We start from the raw sequence: 25,842 nt of genomic DNA, 5'->3' as shown, positions 1-25,842 counted from the left end.
TAAAGCAGCAACATGGAGGTCAGTGCACACATTCACACAGAATAATTGTACAGATAAACAGGAAAGAGTTGAGTCACAGATGGACCAATACTTCCAAAAAAACATTTATTTGAAACTGTACCCTCAGCTCACCTGCCACCTTAATCTGGTACTGCTTGCTAGTCTATGGCAGTGTGCAGAGGGTTGCCTCAGAACTCACCAATACAAATTACAAAAGTAGTCCAAAAAGGAGAGTACGCCAAGCAAAAAATAATGCAATTTATTCTGGGCCCCAGACGCAGCTGGGACAGCCACATTCACACAGAACGCGGAACAGAACTGCATGAAAGGTGCTGTCCAAGATACGCTCCTAAAGTGAGGACTTATATAGTCATACAGACTAATTAGCATCAAACCACATTGCAACATTAGGTTAGTCCTCCATCTGAGGCTAATTGGTAGAGCTTCATCATTGCCCTATAGTAAAACATACATTATCCTAAAGCAATTGGGTCCTGCAAATCTTGCCACACCACCCTTGACCACCTCTGTGATGTCACAGTCCAACCCACAATTCCCACATCATAGTGCCAAAACATTGAGACATTTGAGATGAAGAGCAGATCTTTATTCATCTGCCTCTGGTCATCTCTATCTGTTTTCCATGGGAATACAACCGATCATGACACAACAAGAGCCTTGAACCATAGGCAAGTTACTGTTTTAATGTTGCATTTTAGGAACTCTTTGAACCGCTTCCCAGGCTGAGATGTGTTAAGGGCAGTTTGAAACCTGCCATGGAGCATTTTGAAACCGCCAGTAGACCAGTTTCATAAATGAATATGCCAAATTATAAAATAATCGTGCATTCACTGCCTTTCCCCGGCACCCATGAGCTTAGCTTCCTGACCTCGAAAGTATCAAAGGCTATTCAGTTCTTACTGTATGATCCTGGGAACGTGTAATTTGAAATGTGCTGCCAGCCTCTGCGGCTACCAAGCAAGTTAGTAAGATGTGAATTTGTTTCTAGTGAAAAGCATGCACAGAGGCCTGTTAATAGTGCGTTGTTCTAATATTAAGCCAGTATAATTACCTGCTTGAATCACAATTATTTAGGGTATTCTCCACTCTAGTGCATGAAACTGTGTGGCTATCAACTAAGCCCCCTGCCCTTTTAGTGGGCGATTTCCACAGCTAATAAGTTTGCGCCTTTTTACTGTACTGAATTTTTACCACAGCAGCATGAATCGAATCAGATTCACAAGCCTCAGAAGAAAAACATTACTTACCCAGTAATCGTCTTTCTGTGGCTAGCATCTGCTTCGTCACATGCGCACACCCTGTCTTTCAGGACAGTACAAAACACAGCAACACCCACATGCTACATATACATATCATGCCATAAAAACAAACAATCTGAAGTTGTCGACGTGTGAAGGATCATAGGTCCCTGGGTTTGGATAGTGGGGCAGGAACACCCCTGCCGGCACCTTATTTTCAAAATAAAAAAAAACAAGATGCAATACACTAAGCCTATCTCTAGATGGCCGCTTATGCAAAGAATGTGAGTATATGCAGGTACAAGCCCTAGAAAGATAATTACTGGGTAAATAATATTTGCTTTATAAGACAATGGGGCATCTATAAGCAGAGTAAGTTTTGGGGGGAGAATTGTAAGTTTCTACTAATAATTTTGAGTTTGTAGGAAGAGAGTTTATAGGACATGTTTTTTTGTTTAGAGGAGTAGTCTGGTTTGATAGGAGGAGTCTATTTACCGTAGGAGTTTAATATTTATAGGAGACATTTGCAATTTATAGCAGCTGATTTCTGTTTTAGAGCAATATTGACGTTATAGCCAGTCCTTTATGCACGTAGTGTAAGCGTGGGGTTCATAGGAGATGAGTGGTGCTAGTGGAAGAAGGTAATTTTCCAGGAGGAGTTTATGTTCAAAGTTCGCCATGTAAATAGGAGAGTGCTGGTGATGGGTGTTGTAGATAATGAGGGTCAGCATTGCCTTGGAAATGCATGCTCTCAGTATTCATTGTGCTCCTCTCATATCTCTTGAGTGTGTTTTCTCCTTCTTTTCTTTATCTTTGGCCTCTCCCTTGTTATGTCTTTCTTCCTGAATATCTCTCTGATTACATTTTATATAGTGTTTAACCCTTTTGACTCGTATTGCTGTATCTTCTGGCAAATACTTCAGCTATGCCTCCTCCTGAGGTTCTTTGCTGTTGTGCATATTAGTGTTTCAAGTTTTCTTTTTTATGTTTCTCTCTCTCTCTGCAGTTGGTTATCTCTCTAGCCTCTCTGTCTTACTCCTCGTACTGCTGTCCCTCCTATTTATCAGTCTCTTGCTCTTTCTATCTCTGTCTGCCTTTTCCTCCTCCTCCCATTGCCTCTTTCATACACCAGCCTATCTCCCTCTCTGCTTTAGCCCCTGTTTTACCCTGGGTTTAGGCTTCTTCAGAGTATCACTAAGTGTACCCTCTCTCTCAATATCACGTTTTCAGAGAGACTCTCTCCAACCATCTCTTTTCACTTGTGTGTCTGTTAATTCTCACAGGAATCCCCTGGAATGAAGGGGGAGAAGGGTGATCCATCTGATGGGTTCCATGAGGAAGGAGGCTTTGGACCCCCCGGTGCTCCAGGACGGCCAGGACCACCGGTGAGCTTCAAATTCTTTTTTTATTGTGCACACAGCCCTGAAAATGCTCATCTTTGTGGGGGCCCCTACCCATTTGATATGGTGGTAACATTTAAAGTTCCTGTGAGTCTACCCCTACCCTGCTCTCCATCTGTATCTGTCATGAATGGTGGGGCTGAATTGAACCTCCTCCCAGTCACCCCCATACAGGAAGAAAGACTCACCTATTCTGAAGCATGTTCATTTGAATGTTCTCACGCTCTGGGTTTCAGAGACCCCCCATGCCAAGAGAGAAGGGCAGGGAAGCACTGTTTCTGTGGTTTGGACATCTCAGCTTTTTTCACCCCTACCGGGTGGATTGTAAAGGCCCTCCAACCATAGAGGGCGGACTTCCTCCATAGCCTGGGGGTTTGAGCCCTTACTTGCTTTCTGGTCTAGAGGGCGAGAGAGCGCTGAATTCTCTCTTTACATAGGTGGTGGGACTCTAGATGCCAACCTGCTCTGAAGGGCATAGGACTGCCATTCCTTACTAAGGCAATAAGCCCTGAGCCGGCGGGCCGTTACCGCGTTAGGTAATGCCCCCGGGGACCATAATGACATAGTTTTCCCTTTTCATGGTTGCCATAGTAAACAAAGAAAATGTCTGCCATGGAAAGGGATAAGGGACTACACATAGTCCCTTCTCCCTTTCCTTGGCGTCAATTCAAGTAAATGGAGAAAAAAGTAAACAAACCACTAGTCGCCGAAGAACAAAACAAAAAACAAATACCGGCGCAAGGGACGCTCAACAACGTGTGCAGGCTTACCATGTGGTAAGGCTCACAAACACACCCATCAGTGCATGTGTTACATTTATAATAACCGCCGGGCACTAATGTTCTTTGTTTTTCATCTCTCAGTCCGTCTGGCATTGTGCAGCCTGAAACCTTTGAATGGAAGTGATATGCTGGTTGCTTGAGCAGAGCTTCAACTTCATGTTTAAGGGAACATCCATCTACTTTAGCTAAAACTGGTGTACACCTCCAATTCCTTGCTCCATTAAAAGCCACTGTCAGGCAATCAAAGATTAAAGACAGCTCCCACAAACCTCATGCACATTTCCCCTTAGAAATCACCCTCTTTGGCGCTCCCACATTTGAAATGAAGTACACTTCAAGTCTATATTCCTGCTCTGTCATCGCCCGTAAGTAATAACTGCATTTGCTTCCAGCTGTCTGCAGCTCAGGCAAGGTCCCTTTCTGTCACTTTAGTTTCAGTTCAGACACAGACTATCTGATGAACCCTGGGAAATATCAGCTAGCTTACTTACCTAAGGTTGGGCACAGGCAAGGGGAGACTTAATCCTGGTAATGCTGTTGTCTGTGTGGCTAGGGCCGCTTTAGCTTAGATAAGATCTAAGATGCTGATCGTTTTCATGGTTAGCCACTCACTTGAGTACGATGATCAGCAAATACTGCTATTTTCCAGTAACCATGTAATTGGTAATGTGCTGCTAATCATTAGTTGTGGCCTATAGGTGGAGCATAAGTACCACCTAGAAGCTAAAACAATTGCATTCCAGTTCATGATATGTGAGAGGGACACACAGCTTGTGGGTATTTGGTTATTTACCCACCCATTGACTGCCTATGGCCATGCTGATTACAAGGACCATTCCCACCCACTAACTATCCCACCCCGAATACATCCTCATGGGACCTCTATGTGTAGCTCTATCAAGCAGTAGCATCAATCTTGGTCTGCCAGTGTTATTTCTAAGCAGTCTGCTGAGAGTTAATGACTTAATTGCAGCGTTAAATGCAATACTGGTGTAATAAACATTTCGTAGCCAAGTGGCTTTTAGCCACTTGATTTGTATCTGTTCCTGACACTGAAATCCTGTTAAAAACATGCATTGACAAAGACAACAGTTGTTGCTCGTGAATAGGTGTTAGATATGCATTGTCCAGGTATTGCTCTCATATGCCCATGTACCCAGGTAATCATACAGTTTTCCAGCTGTTGCCATATTATGGCCAGGTATCAGAGTTGTAGCACTGCCCGACATATGCCTATACCATTTGTATACAAAAGTCAAAACCTTTAGCTTTGCCAATCCTTTTTTTGCAGTCAGTGTGCTGTTTGCCGGTGGTGTGTGTGGAACACTGGTGCTAAGACACAAACTGATCTTCTCTTCCATTGTTAAATCCTAGGGGCCCAGAGGAGACAGTATTCAAGGCCCCGCTGGACCGCCAGGACCGCAGGGCCCCCCAGGAATTGGATATGAAGGACGACAGGGCCCACCAGGTGCTCCAGGCCTCCCGGGACCACCAGGCTCTCCCTCATTTCCTGGACCTCACAGGCAAAGTGAGTATGGACCAGACTGATGTTAGAGTTATCTAACCATCATGCAAGACCATATGTTTCTCTTCTAACCGGCTTCTCCACATGTTTCTTTCAGGTATCAGCATCCCTGGTCCCCCCGGCCCACCCGGCCCACCAGGAATACCTGGAGTATCTGGGGCGTCTTCAGGGGTAAGATATGTAATCACATGTATGCACTAAATATGTACACAAGTGGTGCTCCCATTTTGCACTATTACAACACATGTGCACTTTATTTCCAGCACTCTTTTCCGGTGCTTAATTTGCAAGAAATTAAGTGCCAGGCCCCAATTATTTTCTAGCACGCTGGTGAGACCCCGGGTGGACACTCCCCACGTCTGCTCAATACTGTGTCAACATATTTGGGGTTAAAGCTTCAACTCCGGCCGGTTCATTGTAGGTGATGAATAATCTGACTCTGGTAGTGTTCAGATAACATATTAGTTGTGGCTCAAAATAACTTACATTTTTAAGTGTTTCTTTAAAACACATAATTGTTAACATTTGCTCTAATTCGATCAGTGGCAAGTGGTACATATTGACCATCTAACCACAGACACGAGAAAAAACATGCTTTGCTCCTATGGGGAAGTGATGGACAAATACAAGCAAAATCATTCCTGAACTAATGAAATTGCCTGTCACACTGCAGTAAGGTCTTCTTGTATAGGTTAGCACTCGTGACAGGCACTCCTCTTTGACATTGTTCTTTTCACTGACCTTGTCCCTGTGTTGGGGCTGCTTACTGGTGACTGTCTTGATGTTGCCTACCTACCCTGCTGTGGCAGTGCTGCTGGTTAATAATTGCACCAATGTCACGCAGGCTGAGTTGAGCAGTAGGCAGGTAGCATGTGTGACCAGCATTGTCACCTTCCAACTCATTGTTATTCATGAAAATAGATAATTAGCCATGGCCTGCCAACCTAGGCAACACTATTGCTGTGTGTTGTGTTACTACGGCTGACTGACAATTAAAATAATAAAGTTGTCAAAATACCACAACTTCATCAAACTGGGCTCAGAAAAAAGTGCCAGGGCCCAGAAATAAGGGCTGGATCTGAGCCTTGGGAAGCACCACACAAATGAAGCACTGCTCATTTCTCTGGTTACTGTCATCTCCAGAATTCTCCCCTGCTCTGCAACTGTACACGTAGAAATACTCAGGTCCGCATTGCATGTTTTACATCATGTGATGAAAACATGTAATAAAAGCGTTGCCACATTTCATCCTACAAGATAGGCTATAAAATGTACTGTGATTAAATTATCACATTTTTGATCACACAACACAAAACTCATAACAAGGCTTACAGTATTATCTTCCGGACTCTATCTTGCGCTCTCTTTGTTAGTGTTTGTAGTGGTGCCCACTCGGTTCACTTCTGACCTCTCTTGCCTACTCCTTATCTGCACACTTAAAATTACTTTAATGTTCCTGCATTCTCCCCAATTCCATATTTGCATAGTTACTGCAACGTTAGCCAAGTGCCCCCATTATCTAGTAGACCTTTCAAATTAAGCCCCTTGGGGCAGCCTAAAGCTGAATGTAGGAATACGGAAGACCCCACCCACTTTCCAACATAAACCTTATTATACATACAGGGAAAACAGCTAAAAACCTTATTCCCAAACTCTTTCTTACTCAGCAGTTTCCTCCTTACAATCCTTCCTTCGACTCATGTCCAGAGTTCATCTCAGCAATTCTTGGTTTTTCAATGGTTTTCTCCGCCTATGTTATATAATTGTTGGGTTTTGAACTATTCCTTCAGATATTTGGCTTCATTAGAAGCCAGGTGGTCCGGAAATAAGTATGCCGATAGCAACGTACCGGCACCCTTTCCGGACTGACAGACTACGAGTCTGCCTGCAGAGGCCGTTGCTCCCAGCAGATCAGGCCTGCCGGGAGCAGCGTCCACTACAGGCATGGTTTTCATGGAAGCACCTGCACCATTAGCAACGGTGCCAGTGCTCCCGTGGTACGACGTCCTTTCATCACAGGATGTTTTTTCGTGGGGGGATGTACCGCAATTCTTTTGCCAAAAAAAACTCATTGAATTTTTTTGAGGGGTTAGAAAAATATATATATTGGGTGTGGGTGTTTGGGGATATATAAAACATTAAAGGGGATGGGGGTGTGGGTTAACCCCCCCAAAAATAAAAAAAATAAAAAAAGAAAAAGAAAAATTTAAAATTCGATGAGTTTTTCGTAAAAAATATCTGCTGTAAAAAAGCCAGCGAAAAACATCCCTCAATGAAATGACGTGGAGTCATTTTTTCTGCCGGCCTACATCCCGGGCCACCGGGACTTGTAATGTCCCGGTTGCACCGGGATCTCAGGCAGTGGAATTGTGTTTTGAGGTTGTCGCTAACCTGCAGGTCACGCCAGCGGGTTACCGCCGACCTTGTAATGAGGTCCAACACTGAATCTCAATTCAAATATATTGTGCGTCATTCCTTGAATTTAAGAGGAGTGGTTACCCATCACCTGGGCTGCCCATCTATATTATTCTTTAACCCCTGTAAGGCACCCTTCCTTCCTCAGAAGCGTTACCACAATTGCCCAGGCTAGATCACTTGGTTCGTTGAAGGCCTTGCTACTACCAGTACCAAAGTTCCATAGAGCATTCCTGGGAAGGCGTTGTCTTCTGAGTTCTAGTATCGAGACTGTGGCACTCCTCTACCTTGACCCTCAAGTCCAGAGAAATACTCTTCTCAGAAAGGCTTTAAAAATTGAGTTATTTGAAAAAATGATTTCAGCCTTGTTATTTCTTAGGTGGACCGAGGTGCATGACAAATGCCAAGAGGCTGCACCAGTGGTGGCCAAGTCCTCACCTCACATTCAGCTATCTTTGTAAGAATGGGTGAAATCTTTGTTCCTTTGTTCTAGCCACTTCCCCTTTAATCTTTTTTCTTTCTGTCCAATTTCCATTTCACTACTCTCTAGGAGCGCAATGTGCATCCCTGTATGCCCTGCTTTGCAGGATTCAGAGAGCACTATCCAAAGGTTCTTTCTTAGCCAGACACCTGTCTGTAGATGATGGAAATATGTAGGGCCAATCACTCTTAGTAGGGGGCTGCCGGAATTGTGTCTGATGCCACGGTGCTCCCTGTGTCTGTCTCGGTCCTGATGCCTCCCACTTTGTACTTCCATAACATATTTTTCTCCGCCAGGTCACCGTTCTGCAAACCTATCAAACCATGCTTAGCCTGGCTCATCGACTGCCTGAGGGAGCCATCGTGCTGGTGCTCGAACAATCAGAGCTTTTTGTGCGTGTGCGTAACGGATTCAGGAAAATACAAGTAAGTATGGCAGTCACAAAAGGATGCAGCTGTACCTGGTAAATGTGCCTTGCACAGGCAGTCTCACAGGTATTACCCAAATTGTTCGTTTACAATTGTTCGAATGAACAATTGACCGAATTTAAAGGGTCACAATTGACCTTTTCACAATTGACCGTGTATATATATATATATATATAAATGTATATATATATATCTGTTTGGTAATATATATTTATATATATACATAGGGGTTTTGGGGGGGGTTGGCGTTAGGCGGGGGGCTGTGGGGGGTTTCCCCCCACATATATGTTACAATTGACCTTCACAATTCGGTCAATTGTGAAAAGGTCAATTGTAATTCGAACAGTTGTAAAATGAACAATTCGTATACAACCGTCTCACATGCATTATATCCAATAAGTGGTACGCAACTAGCCCTTCGGAATTATCACAGCCATCATTGTTTTGCAAGGAAAGGGTATTGGACACTGTTTTGTTTAGGACAGCAGTACTCTTCTCATCAGAGCTGTCATCAATGTCTGCAGTACTTCCTTGAGTCAGAGGATTTGAGCCAATGAACTGGCAGCCCCAATTCACTTATGAGTTAAGTGATTGATCCAATGAGAAGGTTGATCACAGATCGGGTTAGTGTTCTATCAATAGCCCTGCTTTCTGGGGAACTGTTGTATAGCGCCTGTTGATGATGAATGGTGAGAGTTGGAAAAGGAAGGGAGATATGCTGTATAGTGCTTGGATGGATGCATGGAACCTATGATGTAAGGGAGAATGCTGTGAGAGTGTGTTATGAGTAAAGGTTCTATACTCAGGTAGTTGAAGAGAGCTTGCCTGGGCGATGGGTGCTAGTGGGCTCATTAAATGAGCATACGCCGCGCTAGTTAAATAAGGCAGGTGGATGGTGAGCATTTGGGGCTACTGCTTCTGATGTGTGGGGTAGTCATGGGTAAGTGGAACTGCTGTGAGAGTATGGGTGCAGTATCCACAGAGAGACACTGTTCTATAAAAAGTTGTGCATGTTTTAGTAGGTGTAAGGGACTATGTCTCGGGTGTGAGGTAGTCGTTGGAAGAAGGTGGGACTGCAATGCCTTTGGTTATCCATGGAGCGGCACCGCTCTATAAAAAGGTGTGTATGAATTAGTAGGTTTAAGGGACTATCGGCCTCATTACAAGTGTGCCGGTCCGGTAACAACGGGACTTGCACACTACGAGTCTGCAGGCAAGTTTCGTCCCACCCGCCAGACCTGGTGGTTGGGACGACACCCGCTCGCAAACATTCCAGGAAGCCCCAACACCGTTATTAACAGTGCCGGTGCTTCCCTCATCCCCATTCCCATTGAGTCCTATGGGACCCAAAAGGGAATGGGGATTTACATGTTTTCGGTGCCTGACTCCAGGAACACCAGGGCCGTAATCCCCCGGTGTTTACATGGAGCCAGGTGCCAGAAAAATGCACGAGTCTGGTGGCAGCCTGCCGATTTTACCAGCAAGGCTATCGCTGGGCTCGTTATGAGGCCCTACGTCTCTGGTGTGAGGTAGTGGATGCACGGAACTTATGATTAAAGAGAGAATTCTGTGAGAATGTTGTATGAGTCGAAGAGTGTTATGGGTAAAGGTTCTATACTCAGGCACTATACAACATTAGTACTGAGCGTGGCGAATGAAAATTGAAACAAACACACCGATTGGTGCGTTTGCAAGCTTTACCTTACCGGTAAGCCCGCACGCATTGCAGCGTGTCCCTCGCGCTGGTCTCCCTTTTTTTTCTCTTCTGGCCACCATGGACAGCGAGAAAAGACTGCAAGTAGTCCCTTATCGCTCTTCCATGGTGGACATTTTTTTGTGTACATTTTTTTCAATTTTCAATTTACTTTAATGGCCGCCATGGACAGTGAGAAGGGACTATTTTTAGTCTCTTCTCCCCTTCCATGGTGGCCATTTTCTTTGTTTACTATGGCTGCCACAGAAAGGGAAAACGGACTACATTTACCAGTCCGCTGCGGGCATTTCTTTCCCTTTTTTCAGCTACAAAATGCAACATGTCTCGCAACTTGTCTGTCCCCAAGAAACTGTTATCAGGTTATGGTTAAGCCGGCCTTGCTGCCCTTCCATGGTATTCGGGTAAAGACCCTCTTCATCAGTGGTCGCAGGGGGACTTCTGTTGCTGCTTTTAGAAGTAGAGTGTGGACATCAGCTGGAGGAAGTGGGAAAGACAGTGAGCAACGGTGGGAAGGGCGCTGCACTGCACACATCCAGAGTGTGCATAGGCCTGGCTGTCGAAAAACAAATGTGGTCTGTCACGGAAATGGGTGTGAAGCATTGAATGTGCCAGCTTTGCTATGGTAGACTCTCCCCAGTATTACAATAGATGAGTAGTACTAAGAGTAACTCCAGATTTCCTAAAGAGCAGTTGTACTAGAAAGTATCCCTGTATGTTGCTAGATCAGTGGATTTCACAATCACTTTTTTTCAAAAGAGAAGTTCTAGTCACAGCCATCTGTGCATTAAGATAGAGAAGTGGTACTCACATACATAACAGTTCCCGGCACCGCGGAAGACGAACCAACTTCCACGCGTGAACAGCAAAGAGCCACCAAGCTGTGAGCAACACTCGCATCTACATTCCACAAGCTGGTGGGCGAGACGTATGCAAAAATCGCAAGGACCAAGTGGCATCTATTTGAAATACTGCGCATAATTTTTGATTGTGAAACCCATTTTTTCGGCGCCACCTCTATCAATAAACAGCCCAAATAACAGAAGGTTTGCAAAGCGACCTGAAAAGAAACAAATGTTGAAAAATCCACGACAATCACACGACGGCTTCCTTAAGACTTTGGCCAACTGTAAAAGCAGAATACAAACAGACTGTTGTGTAACGCAACACACGAAAAGGAAGTGACTTCCTATTCTCTTCATTAAAGAAACTAATCTTTAGTCCAACCATAAGTGAATACAAAGCACTTGAAACACTGTGAAAAAACAGGGGACCTGTTTGTTTGAACTTTGTTGTCAACCCGAAAAAGGATATACTGTCCTGAAGAGGGCCACAACTAAAACAGCAGAACACCAGGGATGGAGTTGATGTAATCTGTGTGCTAAAACATATGTAGACATCCCGCAGACATTCAAATCAATGTGTCTTTTTTACAGCACTAGCACTTCCTATGCTGAACATTCATAGCATGTTCCCCCTAATGGCAAAACAATTAACAATCAATATTTTGAATACAGTCTGTTAAGGTGATCTGTTACAACTGTCACTATACTAACCTTAGACACCATTAGTAGAAAATGTGTTTTTTGCTGGACTTTTTAGTACTTGTTTTTCTAATTATGAATTATTTTTAAATGCGTGAGGTGCCTTGTGGAAAGCACCCACTTTATATCCATGTGTGAAAAATGTATTGATTAAAAATGTGTTTTCACTTTGTTTACTCTTTGGAAAAAATGTTCTGTTCGATGTGAATTTTAGATAGATGAATTAGATAATCTATCAACATTCTTTTTTCCTTGTCCCTGATCTAATTCCAAGGTGGACAAAAAGAGGGGTAATTGAGCTTTTTTGTGCGTCTTTTGACACTCACACCCACTTCTACTGAGATGGGTAACTGGCGTTCACAATAACCTCTGTATTACAGTAGAACCATCATGCTTACACACACCTCTGTATTAGAATGGAGCAGTGGTGCTCACAATCAATTCTGTGTTCTAATAGAGTAGTTTTGCTCACACTCAGCACTGCATGCCAGAGCAGCGGTGCTCCCAATCACCTCAGTTCATGCCTGCCACAGCCCCACTGTGCTGTAATAGAGCAGCGAGGCTCACAATCAGCCCCTCTAAGATAGAGCAGTGGTGCTTACAAGCACATCTGGTCATAGATCAGTAGTCTTCACAATCACCTCTCTTTTGTAATAGAGAAGTGCTTCACCCAATCCGCTCTTTGTCACTGCAGAGCAGTGGTCATCACAATCACCTCTGAACTATAATGGAGCAGTGATGCACACAATGACCACTGTATTACAATAGAGAAATTACCTTCACAGCCATCTTTGTATCACAGTATTGTATTGTATTAGTCATTTATAAAGCGCCTTTCCCCATTTGTATGGCCTCAAAACGCTTTGTGGTAGGAACGCTCTCTGGGGCCGAAGTCCAGGTATAGGAAAGTTCTAAGAGGAGGCTTAAGTTGTGTGTGTGCATTTGGCCAAGATTAGGACTTTGGGGGACTGGCTAGACTCTAGTAAGCAGCCCAAGAGGTCAGGTACATTACCGGGTGCTGAGGGTGGTCATGACAGAGTGCTAGTCTAAGAAACGTGATATGTACCCAGCTAGACCGAATTTGTCGTAGGTTGTTGCTGTATTCTAGAGCAGTTGTTCTCAAACTTTTCACCAAAGTAAATAATTGTGCCTCTGGGCTTGGGCATAAATTGTATTGATGCGAACATATACTGGTTGAAAACACTGTAAAATCCCAAACTTGAGGGTACCGAAAATAAAATATTAACAATGTACATAAGAGCTAGAAACCAGCATACATCTATGTGTAATCATCAGCTTAGCTTTTACAAAAAACGGTTTTAAGATACAGTAGCAAATAATGTGTTTTTAAGCACACTTGATCAGTAACAGTTGTGAAAACGGAATTCTTTCAAATGGGTGTGGAGTACATTTTAAAGTTAGTGGCAAAGAAGTCTTTTGAAGTGGCCCTGCCAGTCACACTTGTCGAGACATCATTTGTTTGAAAAACTTTTTAAAGTGTGCTTTATGGGTTTTTCACAAAATGGAACATTCAACAACATGTTGCAAATGGAAGCCATTTAAGGTCATTCTGGTCAGCGCTGCATAGTTCTTTAAGCCACCTGGAAAGCGCCTGGATTTGGGGATTTTCTCGCATGAACTTTATATAGGGTTGCATACTGTGCATGAATGACTAAGACATGTTCCCATTCCTGAACATCATGCATTCGACGTATGACTCCCAGGAGGGGCACTTTGGGCGTGTAATGCTTCCCTCCTTCTTGTCTCCTTACTCTCTTCTTCTACATCTCCGCCACTGCCACCTTCTTGCTCTCCACCACTTCCTTTCTAGCAACGGCTTTGTTTCCTTCCACCCATTTACCCCATCCCTTCCACTCTACACTTTGACTGTGCATCTTCTTTACTCCTATTCCTTTACACTCCTTGTTTATCCCCACCCTCTTATTCTCCATGTCATCCACTCTCTCTCCCTATCCTTTCGCATCCCCTCTCTTTCTATATCCGTTCTATGGCTCTCCTCCCCTCACACTCTGTTCCTTCTCTCTCTTCACTTGGTCATTCCCACGATTTCCTGTTTCTAATTCCCACTTCCGTTTCTCCCTGTCCCGCCACCTACTTCCTTGTCAAGTGCACCCTGCAGAGGCACTGCACTCAGGCTTGACACTACAGCCATAATCTTGCCTTCTTTGTAGGCCCCTTGCGTGACTGACGTGCCTAAATTGTGAACTTGTTTTAAGAACTAAAGTATTATGTTTATTGAATGGCTACACTATGAGCCCTAAACTTGTGTCCCCAGATACCCTCAGGGAATTCAGTGTTCAGGAAACACAAACGGGGTGCAAAAGTGCTCAAAGTTTTCTGATACCGAGAAAATGCAAAGAACCGCTCACTCTCAGTATAACAAAGCTCAGGTTGTGCAGCTGTTTCCCCCGCTTTTGTTCAGACTTTTAAATATGTGCTTTGTGCTTTCATTTCAGCTTGGGCCGTATTTCTCCCTAAATAGTGACGAGCAGGTGAGTCCTTAGCAATCTTTCAATATTTCTGATAAGAATGGCCATCATGGAAAGGAAGAAGGGACTACATGTAGAACTGGGAATGGAGAGACAACAACGGGTTAATGTTTGATTCCTTTGCATCCAACAGGGCAATGACCTTGCAGTGGAACAGCCTCCAGTCATCCAATACCCGTATGGAAATCCCAGCTCTGCTATCCACATCCAGTCTGCACCCGAGAACAATCCGGTGCCGCATCCAACAAACAGGCCGTGGCGAGGCGATAACCATCACCGACAACCAGAATCAGAAAACAGGCCCCGTGAGCAGCCACCCCAAGAGCCAGATGCAGATCGATTGCGTCCCAACCCAAGGCCTGAGACTGTCCCCGCTGCTGCGCACACACACCAGGATTTCCAGCCTGCGGTGAGGGTGCACTTGATGTCCTTTCATAGCGGAGCTAGCGGTGCATTTGGTGGTCGTCTAACTCCCCAAACTATTTAGTTTGAGCTCTTATTAGGTGGAGAGTATTTGTGAGGCCCATATTTTGCGGAAACATAGCTCGCCACACCATAGAGAGCTCTACCCCACTAATGGGGCCCAACAAGGTTGAAATATGTCCGGGTTTGCTTGTGTTTCAGTGCAGAATTGACGTGGCGTAGCAGCTCAGGCTGGACTGTTCACATTGGCGGAAGGGCCATTACTGATTTGCATATATCAGATCCCGATCAGCGGTCGTACAGACGGGCTAAAAAACCAGACACTCAAAGTTTGCCCTCAACAATGCTAGTGGTTACGATTAATTTGAAACATTTCATGGCCTTTAGAATTTCAAATTGGAAGGACAGGGGTAAAACGATCATGGCATTTAGAGCTCAGGTTTTCCAGAGAGCTAGTTCGCAGGGTTATTTGTTTAGCCACAGTAGGAATTAGGTGGTTTGCTCAGTGGGGGGGTTGGAATGCTTTGTATTGTATAGAATAAGACACGTGCTGCAGTCTCCAGTGCTTTAGGGAATGTAACATTCTAGAGATGTGTTTGCTTAAGGGGATTGAATATGGGGTGCGAAGGAAGGTTTAAGGATTAGCTGCATGTTTTTTGTTTCAGAGCAAAAGTAGGAGGTAGCAGAGTCATCAGCCACCTGTTGGAAATGTGGGATTGTTTAGCAGGCTGAGAATAGCAGAGATTGTATGGTCCTAGATAATTGCTGATGTAGGGCAGTGAAAAGAACATTAGTATCTGTTCAAATGGATTCGCAAAATCACCCCTGGGCAGATTTGGGGAGGCAAACCTATTAGGATGAACAAGAAAGACTCTGGAGTCTAGACAACCCCATTCAACGTAGGTAGCAGAACGGTACAGCTTAGACTCAGGAGAGAGGTCTGGGGCCACAGTGAGTCCACACAGAGCAACACCAATAAGTCCAGTTAGACAGGTAAGTACACAAATATGCAATGATGTATTAGGCCTTTACAAATACACACTGTGCAATGAAACCTCTAGGCAAATATTGTCACACACTTACTCTATATATTACTATGGTATCACTCGTTTACTGCGAGTGCAGAAATACTGATTGCAAAAGTGCCCGTTTTAAGTGCCCGTTTTTTCCAGACATTGCTGCAATTATATGTGGGCGGTGGGTAAGGGTAAATAATTAGGTAAGGGGAGATGCAGAGGTCTCCCCCACATATAATTGCGCAAAACAAAAAAATATCACTGCAATTTTTCATTTGGTATTTCTTTTTTGCCATATTCACATATATCCTATCACTATACCTTGGGTGTGAAACTCTGGAGGGGATAGGTGACTATTCACAGTAGGACTGAGGTAAAAGGAGGGGACTGTTTTGTATGTAGTGTATTGGGATGAAAGGCCTATTTTTGGGTATGTGAATTGGGATCATGTGTCTGTTGATGGTGTGATCATGGACTGACATTATTTGTCAACTTGTGGTATCCTGAGTTAAGGGGATTTTGCTGTCGATATTAGTCGGCTTGTGCAACTGTTGATAACAGCGTGATGAGTTGAGATAATGTGACTAATTGTATCATTTTTCGAGCTGTTGTACAGCTTGGCATTTTGTCCTCCATTAGCACAAACTTGACTTGTATGACTTGCTCTTTGTGCCCGTTTGCGTCATCTTGTTTTGAAATGATTTCTTTTGAAGGCACTGCCTTGATGTGAGAGTGCGCCGTCGTACCAATGCAATGTCCCAGTTTTGTGAAGTGCTCTTGTTTCTTACCCCTTTCTCTTCCCCTTTCTTCAGCTTCACCTCATTGCTCTCAACGTCCCGTTGAGTGGCAGCATGCGCTCCATTCGTGGCGTGGACCTGCAGTGCTTTGAGCAGGCCCGGGCAGCGGGGCTGAAGGGAACCTTCAGGGCATTCCTGTCATCCAGGCTGCAGGACTTGTACAGTATTGTCAGACGAGCTGACAGAACCTCAATACCTATAGTTAACCTCAGGGTATGTCTTTTCCCACACACGGTTCTTGTGCTGCGGTTGTATCTCGCGTTCTCGTGCCACCGCACCTAACCTTTTTCTCTAAAGAAAGCTTCACTCTCTCTATTTCTTCCCCTTTAGGATGAAGTTCTCTTTGAAAACTGGGAGTCCCTCTTCTCAGGCTCGGAAGCCCAGCTCAGGGCTGGGGCACGCATTTTCTCCTTTGATGGAAAGGACATATTGCGGGACTCTGCATGGTAAGTTTAGCATGCTTTTCTTTAAAGTCTGAGAACAGCAGCAGACGTGGGTCTTGTTTGACTGTAGTGGGCCTCAACAAACAAGTAACAGTAGGGCCTATACCCTGTGTAGGTGTAGATAAGCAACAAGTACCTTCCCTGTTGTGGTTTGTGCATAAAAAAACAAGGACAATTATTTGGGCCAAATTGTTTGATGCATGGTTATAAAGATGCATGCATGCCCCAGCTGCATGTTGAGCTTGTGATTGGGGCTTGACTTACACAGCTCATAAAACAAATATATCAAGATTAGGTGAACATTGAAGTGGTTGAAGTAGTATATAGCATGTTGTCCCCCAACTTGCCACTCAGTTATTATCATCATCCTGTGAGTAGCACCACACAGTGGAAATCAGCGACACCAGCAGCTCCGATCTGCCAGCTTGAGTGAATGCACATTCATCAGTGAGGCCGTGTCCCATGAATCTGGAATGCACGTCGCTTCAGCTCATTCTCTTAGCAGAAGCTTTATTTATTACTTGCACCCAGGCAGTAACGCTTGGAGTACTTATGCGGATTCCCATGGAGTGGGTCTGCAGCCTAGTCACAATACTCACTCAGAGTTCCTCTTACCTTTCAACAGAATCAAACCTTCTCAGTAGCGTGCCCATTTCACCTGGAAATTCCTGGCCTGCCTTTTACCTGACCTGTGAGGGTTGTGGAGGCCCTTCCAGAAGTGTCCAAGAGTTGGCGTTGCAGTCCCCTCCCCAAAGTTGGCGGGTGAGATGGGAGTAGTGCCTTGAGGGAAGATGCCCAGTGAAATGTGCATTGCCTAATCCAAGCATTCCCGGAGTCACCGCCCCCCTCAAACATTCTTCACTCAAAGAGTATATGCTCACTCCTCCAAAAACATGTTGCACAGTAGAGCCCACCATCGTTTCAGCAGCAAACCCAAGCCAGAGCTGCACAATGAAATTCAAAGGAGAAGGCTGCCATCTAAATGCCCCACACATAAAGTTGATCTCCTAGAACCTCATCCCATTGTGTTGCCAAACCTCTGGTGGATGTACCCAAAACCGAGGGAGATGGGGGACCTCGTGACAACTCAAAAGCCGTAGCAACCGTACGGCTGGTCCATTTAATTAAAGTAGCTGCATATGGTTGCAACCCTTTTCTACTAAAGCAGTCACTTCCTAAAAGAAGAAGTATGCTCTGAGTACATCAAGACAGCTCTACGACCATCTAGTGCAGGACTCTGCAGCCTGTGGCTCTCCATATGTTTTGGACTACAACTTCCAAGAGCATTTGTCATTGACTATGCTGGCTAGGGCTGATGGACATCGTAGTCCTAAACATCTGGGGAGCCAAAGGTCGCAGAACCCTGATCTAGTGCATGTAGATTAACTTGTCCGTAGATACGGTGCAAAGAACAGGCAATATCATATACTGAGTCATGTTTAAACTAGAGAAAAAATGGAGGATGAAAACCAAGGCCTAGCGTTATATCATGTCTTCTTGCTTGGGTGCACTTAGTGATGTCATGGTGAGAATGTTCCGTGAGTGCCTGGAGTGTTGGTGTGTTGTGGTTTGAGACCCACCTCTTCAACCTCCCTCTCGACTGAGCCCCCATTATGGACGCCCCCGGTTAGCCTGTCCTCTTTGTGTGTTTGTCTTTGTTTGTTCTATGTGCGCCCTGAGGCCCATGGGCATGTGACACGATATAAAAGTTCAAATAAATAAATAAATAAATAAATACATAAATAAATAGGAGGTCCAGCCCTGGGAGTTGGTACCATGTAGCCTGGGTGGTGGGATCAAGTGGGCCCAGCTCCAGCCCTAACTGATCTTACCTGATGTCATCTTAATAAAGGAACTTATGTCATACCTTACCCTCTTCCTCCAGAAACATGCTTCATAACACCCAGGCCTAATATGAATGCATCTGGCATAACCATGAAATAAGGAAGACAACAAACCACACAGCCCATAAAGCACCCAGTCTGTGAATGGAGGACATAGCCACCAAAGGTTTTTTTTTTCAAGTCAGCCATTCTAAATCTGTGTCCTGTAGAGACTGTAAATGAAATCATTAGGGAGATTTTCATCATTCCTCTAGTGAGAGTTTTTTGAGAACACCTAATCACAAAGTTCCAACAATAATATAGGCCAACATCTCTAAGGGGCAGCAATGGCAGGGCAGTCCTGGCTTGACTCAGGGAACGCAGAAAGCCGATATGTAGGTACAGTTAGTCTCAATAGAAAACCCATGAAATTATACTAGACGTGTATACTGGAAATATATACACCTTATTAAGTGACAAGACACAGTAAAAAATATGTGTATATAAAAACAGTAAAAAGGCCTTACTGAAAACCTCATGTAAGACCTATAATTGGTGCAAACTCTGCATATAATGTTAAAGGATCGGTCTATAGCAAAGCACATACATATCCTGGAATCGCCATACATGGATTAAATTGTTCTTACCCAGAACCTCTAAAATATTGTAGGACACGTGCACCTAAAAGAAAAATGTTAGCACATAGAATGCTTCGCAGAGGGAGTGGACGATAAGGTACGTCCTATAGAGAGCCTGTCTGCCAATAATGTTGGCCTCACTGTGTGTGCCTCTGTTGAAAGAAAATGGGAGGGGGGCTTTTAGTGGGAGGGGGAAACGCAGAAGCAGAAACCGGTGGGCAGAGACCCTGGAGCAGTGATCTGTAAGGGAGGCCGCAAGGCTGAGAAAGTTGCGAAGGGTGCAGTGGGGTGTTGATAGCATCCAGACAGGGTTTGAGTCTGTATTTAGTATGCTATACCTTTAGGGTCCTCTGATAGGGAATGTGTGTGGAGTTATGTTGAAGATTCTGGCCGTGAGGAGTATGTTGGGGGGGAGGGATAGGAGTGGTGGTATAGGCTCAAAAACTTCAGAGACATCCTAGCCAGGGCTACCTCAAGGTCCTTGCTGCTGCTCCTTCTTGATGTTCATCTATGTCTTGAGCTCTCTTGTGATGGTTCTGGCAAGCAGGTGTCCAGTCATTTTTTCGAATACAAAACTTTCGAAAGGCAAACTTTCGAGAAAAAAAAATGACAATTTCTTTTAAAAAAATTCGAAAGTGCCGTCAACATGGGTTAGGGTTGGGGCTTGGGTTAGGGTTGGGGGTGGGAGGGTGGCATGGGGGTTGGGAGGGCTGGGGGAACCCCCCAATATACACTAAAACCTTAAAATGTTGCATGGAGCTGTCCAGTGCTGAAATTACAGCACTGGACAGCTCCATGTAACGTTTCAAAGTTAAAAAAAACATTTAAATGCCAATATGCACAAAAACTTTGAAACGTTACATGGAGCTGTCCAGTGCTGAAATTACAGCACTGAGCTCCATCTAACGTTTCAACGTTACATCAAAAAAAAGCATTGAAATGCTACTTTTAACATGTAAAAGTGCATTTCAATTGAAACCAATCCATGACTATTGGCAACGGATTTGTTTAGAAAGAAATGCACTTTGCATGTTAAATATAGCATGTAACAGCTTTTGTTTTAGAAACTTTTTTTTTTCGAATCTTTTGATTCGAACTATCACTATAAACCTGGCAAGCAGACAGCAGCAGACAGCAGCAATCAGTCGGGGCCCCAATGTCCATACTTGGGCTGGGCTTCGAATGTAAGGTGCAGCCAAGCAATCAGTCGCAGCATAGGGAGGGACCCACACAACTCTCCTCCACCCGGGCTGTGACTGCCAGGTGCAGCCAGGGTAGTCCTGATGGCCTGCCGGATAGGGGGGGGGGGGGCAGCCCCTTTAATCATATATAGCCTGCAAGGGCTGAAAGCGTTGGCCACTCCACGCTATGTGTAGTGCCGGTAATTATGAGTTTTCCTGGTCCAGCTGCAGTGACTAGGGGCCACCTGGGGGTGGCAGTGATTATGGCTGCTCCCTTGCTTGTCAGTGGAGTGCCTCAATGCAAGCCCGGCAAGCGGCGCTGACAGGCGCGAAATGGAGTGCCTCAAACTCTTAGAGGGTTTAAACCATTGTCCACAGTGCTCCGCTCACGCATGCAATGTTTCTTTTAATCAGAGTAAAGGATCCCTTGCATGTTCACGTGTGAGGGTCCTTTACTCAAATTGTTTTCCCGCGCTGGGTATCCTTTACCTTTTCATTTTTGTGTCTTTTACCCCCCTAAGGGGGTTACACTTCTATGCAGTGTTGATTTGCTAGGCAGTTTCAGCGTTTGGTAGCCAGCATGTAAGTGTTAAAAGAGTTTAAACATATTACAAGCGAGGCCTACACAGCCATCCAAAAGTACAGAAAAATTACATGCGCAGTACCGAGCCTAGCTAAGTCCCAGTTCATTATTTAACACAAATGATGTTATGGTGTTTTTAAGTGTGACAAAGTGATTTATTACATTACATTCCCTAATATATCATTGGTACCTTCTAAAGTCGGCATTTTGGGCAGGGAACTCCAAGGGGTTCAGAGAAAAATATACAAGTCCATTTAAGTACCTGTTATCAGGTAGTTTCCAGGAGTGCAAACGTTTGTAAAAAGGTCCAAACAATGGATTTGCGACTGGTCGTAGTCATGGGACTGGGCAATAAGAACTGCAGACGAATAGTGATCTGGAGTCGATGGTTCAGTGCTATGCTTCGGACGCACCTCGCCCGATGTAATCATAGGCTTAACTTTCATACGGGCAGCCTTTTGAACAACAGCCACGGTCTGCACAACAAAGCTGGATGTTTGCCCTATGGAGTTGGGCCGGCTGCGAGGAAACAGATCTTTCCTTTCTTAGTAGCTCCTTGGTTTGACTTCCAAAACCGAGTGGGATGCAAAAGATATGAAAATATGCTCGTCCACTCCTCCATTCTCTCATATATTGACATTCGGTTCTGTTACATTCCTTTTTTTACCAACATCATCTATAAGCACAAAACTAGTGCAGTACAAGTCGGTTAGAAACTCTTAGAACAAAACATCAGGGCACCGATTTGCTATCCAACTATAGGCGTAGGTTAAGATTTGGAAAAATATCGAGCATTATGCTAGAAGGTGTTTTTCATTTACAGCCTGAAGAAATGTGTATTTCATCATCTAGGATTGTACTCCATTTCCAGATCAGGTTGCATGTTATCTCACAGACATCTGTTCTTGCTCACTTCTCCCCAGGCATACCCATTCGCAATTCTCCCCTTCGCTCTCTCTTCCCTTGTCCTCTTCTTTTCGCTCTGTCTCTCAAACCTCTTCCTTCTGCCTCTGCCCCCACCTTGACATGCCTCTACTTCACATAACCTTTTCTTTCTCTGATCCCCAGGCCTCACAAGATGCTCTGGCACGGCACAGATGCTAAGGGCCGCCGGCTGACCGAGAGCTACTGCGAGACTTGGCGGACGGACGATGGTGTGGTGACGGGGCAGGCGTCCTCGCTCCTGAACGGCAAACTCCTGGAGCAGAAAGCGCAGAGCTGTAACAAGGCCTTTGCCGTGCTCTGCATCGAGAACAGCTTCATGTCATCCGCCAAGAAATAGAGACTGCTTGGGAATGGAAGGACGAGATGGGACAAGGGGAAAACCGGGGAATAACCACATGGAAGGTGCGATTGGGCGGCACCTGGTGCAAAGATTTCCCAGTATCCTAAATATTTAGAGCCATCCAAACAGCCAGAGAGTGTTCTCATTGTACAACAAACAGAAGAAAATTGCTGGCGTTTGAGCTCTAGTTTCGAAGTTGCCTGCGGGTCCCGCCCAGTGTTCCAACTGCACGGGATCTTAGAAAGTTGCTCATTGGATGGGGCTACACCCCTTCACCCCCAGACGCTCTTCTGATGACCTATAATGATGGTGCATCCTCCTGCACCCCCCATCGCACATCCTGGTGAATGTGGACACTGAAACCTTCCACCTCAATTGTCTGAGTGCCGCTTGCTGGTAACTTCGATTTCAACTCTTCCCACGGGTCAGGAGGTGGGTGGAAAGGCTGAGACCAGACAAGCAACGTGGCATTTGACTTGATAACCGTGGCAAATCTCGACCTTTCCATGTATAGGGAACATTTTACAGATCTTCCTCCCATTGTAACCTGTTTTAGTTATAATTATATAAATATATATATATATTTGTGTTTTTTTTCAGCTTCTCCCCCATTTGTCTTGTTCTGCGTCTTGGCTGTCAAAGATCAAGCGCAACCTTCCACTATCGGGAGCTGTCTTATTTCACTGCAGGAGATAGCACACCAGAGCCGGCCGATGCCCAGCTGTCTCCGGAAATCAGATAAACAGAGAGCCTCCTTGCCGGGGGCGTGGTTTTGCTGTCTAAGATCACGTGAGCCAGACCACAATCTCCCAGGTCCCAAAAGTCATCTTTCACTTTCCCAGGCCATGTATGCACTTTCTTACGAACCAAAGGACCTGGCCGCCAAGCCTTACTCTGCTACGATACAAAGGCAAGGTCGCCTTCTCCCAGGATACAGCTGAAGGGGCACAGTGTACTGTGCAAGCAGAACAGGTGTTGCTGTACTAGGGTACAGAGGCTAGAAGTCACTGGCTAGGTCTTACTCTGCTAGGGTACAGAGAGAGGATTGGCCTCACTCACACAGGGCATATATTCTGTGTTAGTTTCCCAAGTTTCAAGGTAGTCTAGGTCAGTTCCCAAAGGCAAGGAAGGTATATCGCCAGGCCAAGGCTTTCATTCTCTCCTAGTGTACAGCAGCTTCATCTCAAGAATAGGTCACCCTACCATTGTATTAGGGCATCTTTCACTATTTTTGTGAGGGGCATAGTGTCTTTCTTATATTGGGGATCAGGCCACTGAAAGCGGGAGAACGAAACTCCCTCCAAGCACAGGTGGGCGGGTCTTTCTTCCAATGTGAAAAGCAGGCTTCATGCACCCTTTAAGTGCTGATGACGTCCTCAGTGTTTCAGCTGCGGGGGAATAGGTTCCAAAATAAGCAAGCACCTGTTTGCTCCTAAATGGTAGGCCGGCTGTCTTTCTAGCATGGAGACAGCCATGCCCCAGACCCTAGCATAGAAGGCAGCTTGCTCCCCTAAAATGAAGATGTGAAACCTTTCTTACCGAAAGAGAAGAGCACAGGGATTCCCTGTCCTTTCCATTAAGTGTGTCAGGTAAATAGTAATTTAGGATTGCGGGAAGTCATGTTCTCATCTGGCCTCCCTACACTGTGTACAAAGGGCACTGTTAGCCACGGCTTTCAGTGAAAACAATATTTTTGCACTTCTTTCAGAGATATATACCATATTTTTATACAATTTTTCCCCAGCAGGATTTCACCCCCTTTTTCTGTCCAAGGGCGTATTTTCATCTGGTGTATTACCCCCCCACATGTCACACCAGGAACTCCATGTTGATTCCTTGAGAAGGACTTTGACGGCTCATATTCCCTCGGCTCTGAATGTCTGTCTTATTCCACTTGTTTAATGTACTGTAAAATTATTGAACCACTACCCGGCTCCGCTCAAACTGGTATTCCAGCTCAATCATAAAAAGCAATGTCCGGCAACTTTAAATGAAATAAATCTCATTTTGTGTGCTGTAAACTATTTTCTAATCGCACTGAATAAAGAATTACCCTCTTTTACAATGGCCTGTGTCTTTTGCAAATTATTTCACCTGTCATGTTGGTTTTGCTAAATCCGCAGGAGCTGCTAAATCCCAGAGGCTCTCTCCAAGCGTTTCCAACCCAACTCAACCCAACTGAACCTCAAGAGTTACAGTTGAGTCTGCAGTGGATCAGATAACAAACAAACAGATGCTTCCCGGGCAAGCCCTGGCTTCAGCGATGATCTGCAGTTAGTATAACAAACAGGATTAAATCATTCCCATGCAGAAAGCAGCTTACACTAGTATTAAAAAAACTTTCTTCCCTCCCCTTGCCCGTTTCACCTCCTCAAATAGTGAAAGGTAATAGAATTGAGAAAAGCAAGTTTCCTTTTTACTCACTGAAGATTTGCTTTCTCAGTTTGAATGAACTCTTCATTTGGTAACAATGGCTGCTATACCTAACCTTAATCTACCCCTAATGCTAACTGCTTTGCAGATGAACAGTCTTTTCTGCATTTTAAACTCCAAATTCCCCTCTGATTCCTTTCAGAAAGAAGACTTCAGTCACTTTCCAGTTCAACCTTTTAACATACTGTGCCGCAGAAGATGCCGCTCTTCCTACTGCTTCATGTGGTCTGTCTCCTTGCTTTGCACGCATGCGCAATAGAGTTGCCTTCTTGTATCCAGGCAACGAACAATTGCACAGTTCTGACAATGGCGCTGGTTTGAGCATGCGCGTTAGCGTACAGCAATTAAAAACGCAAACTGACTTAAACTTTCCTTCCTTGTTGCTACTTTATCTTACATACTGCTCCCGACTCAAAAAGATACCACTAGATTGTCCCGCGGCGCACATCTGACCCATGCTGCCTCCCAAAGACACTGTAAAGATGATTCATGGAATTAGTGCGCTGAAAAACGGGGATTTGTGCGCCATTCTGCCCGCAAATCCCTGTTCAACAAATGGGGATTTGCGGGCATAATGGCGCACAAATCCCCGTTTTTCGGTTCACAAATTCCATGAATCAGCCCCTGTGTCTGCGCAAGTTATCGTCAAAATATTCATGCTGCAGACACCCTGAGCACGGTGTGGGTTGCTTGACGAGCGTCCAGTTGCTTTTCTCAGTTTGAATGCAGCGCTGCTGCTACCACTTTTAAAATGATGCTCAAAATACTTTTGTACTGAAATTCTTTATTTACACTGCCATCACTCTCTAGCCATAGATATATACATGAATCATTCTTAATAGTTCAAACACTGCCTTTACTCCCAAAAAGCTGCACTCCCACCTAAGTACTTCACTGTAATTTCCTCTCGTTTTCTTCTTCCTTCTCCTGACTCCAACTGGTACTTAAAGTTCTTTGGCCCTAAAATGAAGGGAATAAACAAAAACATATCCTGTCTCTGGAAAAGCTCTGATGAAAGGCAGTTGAAGCTTGTTCTGAACATTCCAAGTTGAATGTTTTTGCCCTCGTAGCCAATCCGCTTCCTTTTCACGGTTCTGCCCTCTTAGTTTGGGATTCCTGTTCATCTATTGTTGAGGATGACAAGGAACAAACCCCAACTCCCACT

The 25,842-nt window shown here is 44.8% G+C and overlaps 1 protein-coding gene across 5 annotated transcripts in view; it reads left to right on the top strand.

Annotated features, from left to right (window-relative positions):
- Positions 1–24,311, top strand: part of COL18A1 (collagen type XVIII alpha 1 chain) — a 448,272-nt gene extending 423,961 nt beyond the window's left edge. For all 5 annotated transcript variants that reach the window (XM_069616076.1, XM_069616073.1, XM_069616074.1 and 2 more), the window contains 9 exons: positions 2,543–2,644; positions 4,816–4,969; positions 5,064–5,137; positions 8,159–8,287; positions 14,023–14,058; positions 14,189–14,464; positions 16,307–16,504; positions 16,622–16,737; positions 22,028–24,311. In XM_069616076.1, coding sequence (XP_069472177.1) covers positions 2,543–2,644; positions 4,816–4,969; positions 5,064–5,137; positions 8,159–8,287; positions 14,023–14,058; positions 14,189–14,464; positions 16,307–16,504; positions 16,622–16,737; positions 22,028–22,241 — 1,299 coding nt within the window. In that variant the 3' untranslated portion in view covers positions 22,242–24,311. The remainder of the gene's footprint in view (positions 1–2,542; positions 2,645–4,815; positions 4,970–5,063; positions 5,138–8,158; positions 8,288–14,022; positions 14,059–14,188; positions 14,465–16,306; positions 16,505–16,621; positions 16,738–22,027) is intronic.
- Positions 24,312–25,842: the final 1,531 nt, after the last annotated feature.

Source organism: Ambystoma mexicanum, chromosome 9 (assembly GCF_040938575.1).
Source record: "Ambystoma mexicanum isolate Mex_15411 chromosome 9, UKY_AmexF1_1, whole genome shotgun sequence".
Taxonomy (NCBI): domain Eukaryota; kingdom Metazoa; phylum Chordata; class Amphibia; order Caudata; family Ambystomatidae; genus Ambystoma; species Ambystoma mexicanum.
The sequence above is the reverse complement of the archived record's forward strand: the minus strand, read 5'-3'. Positions and strand labels throughout refer to the sequence as shown.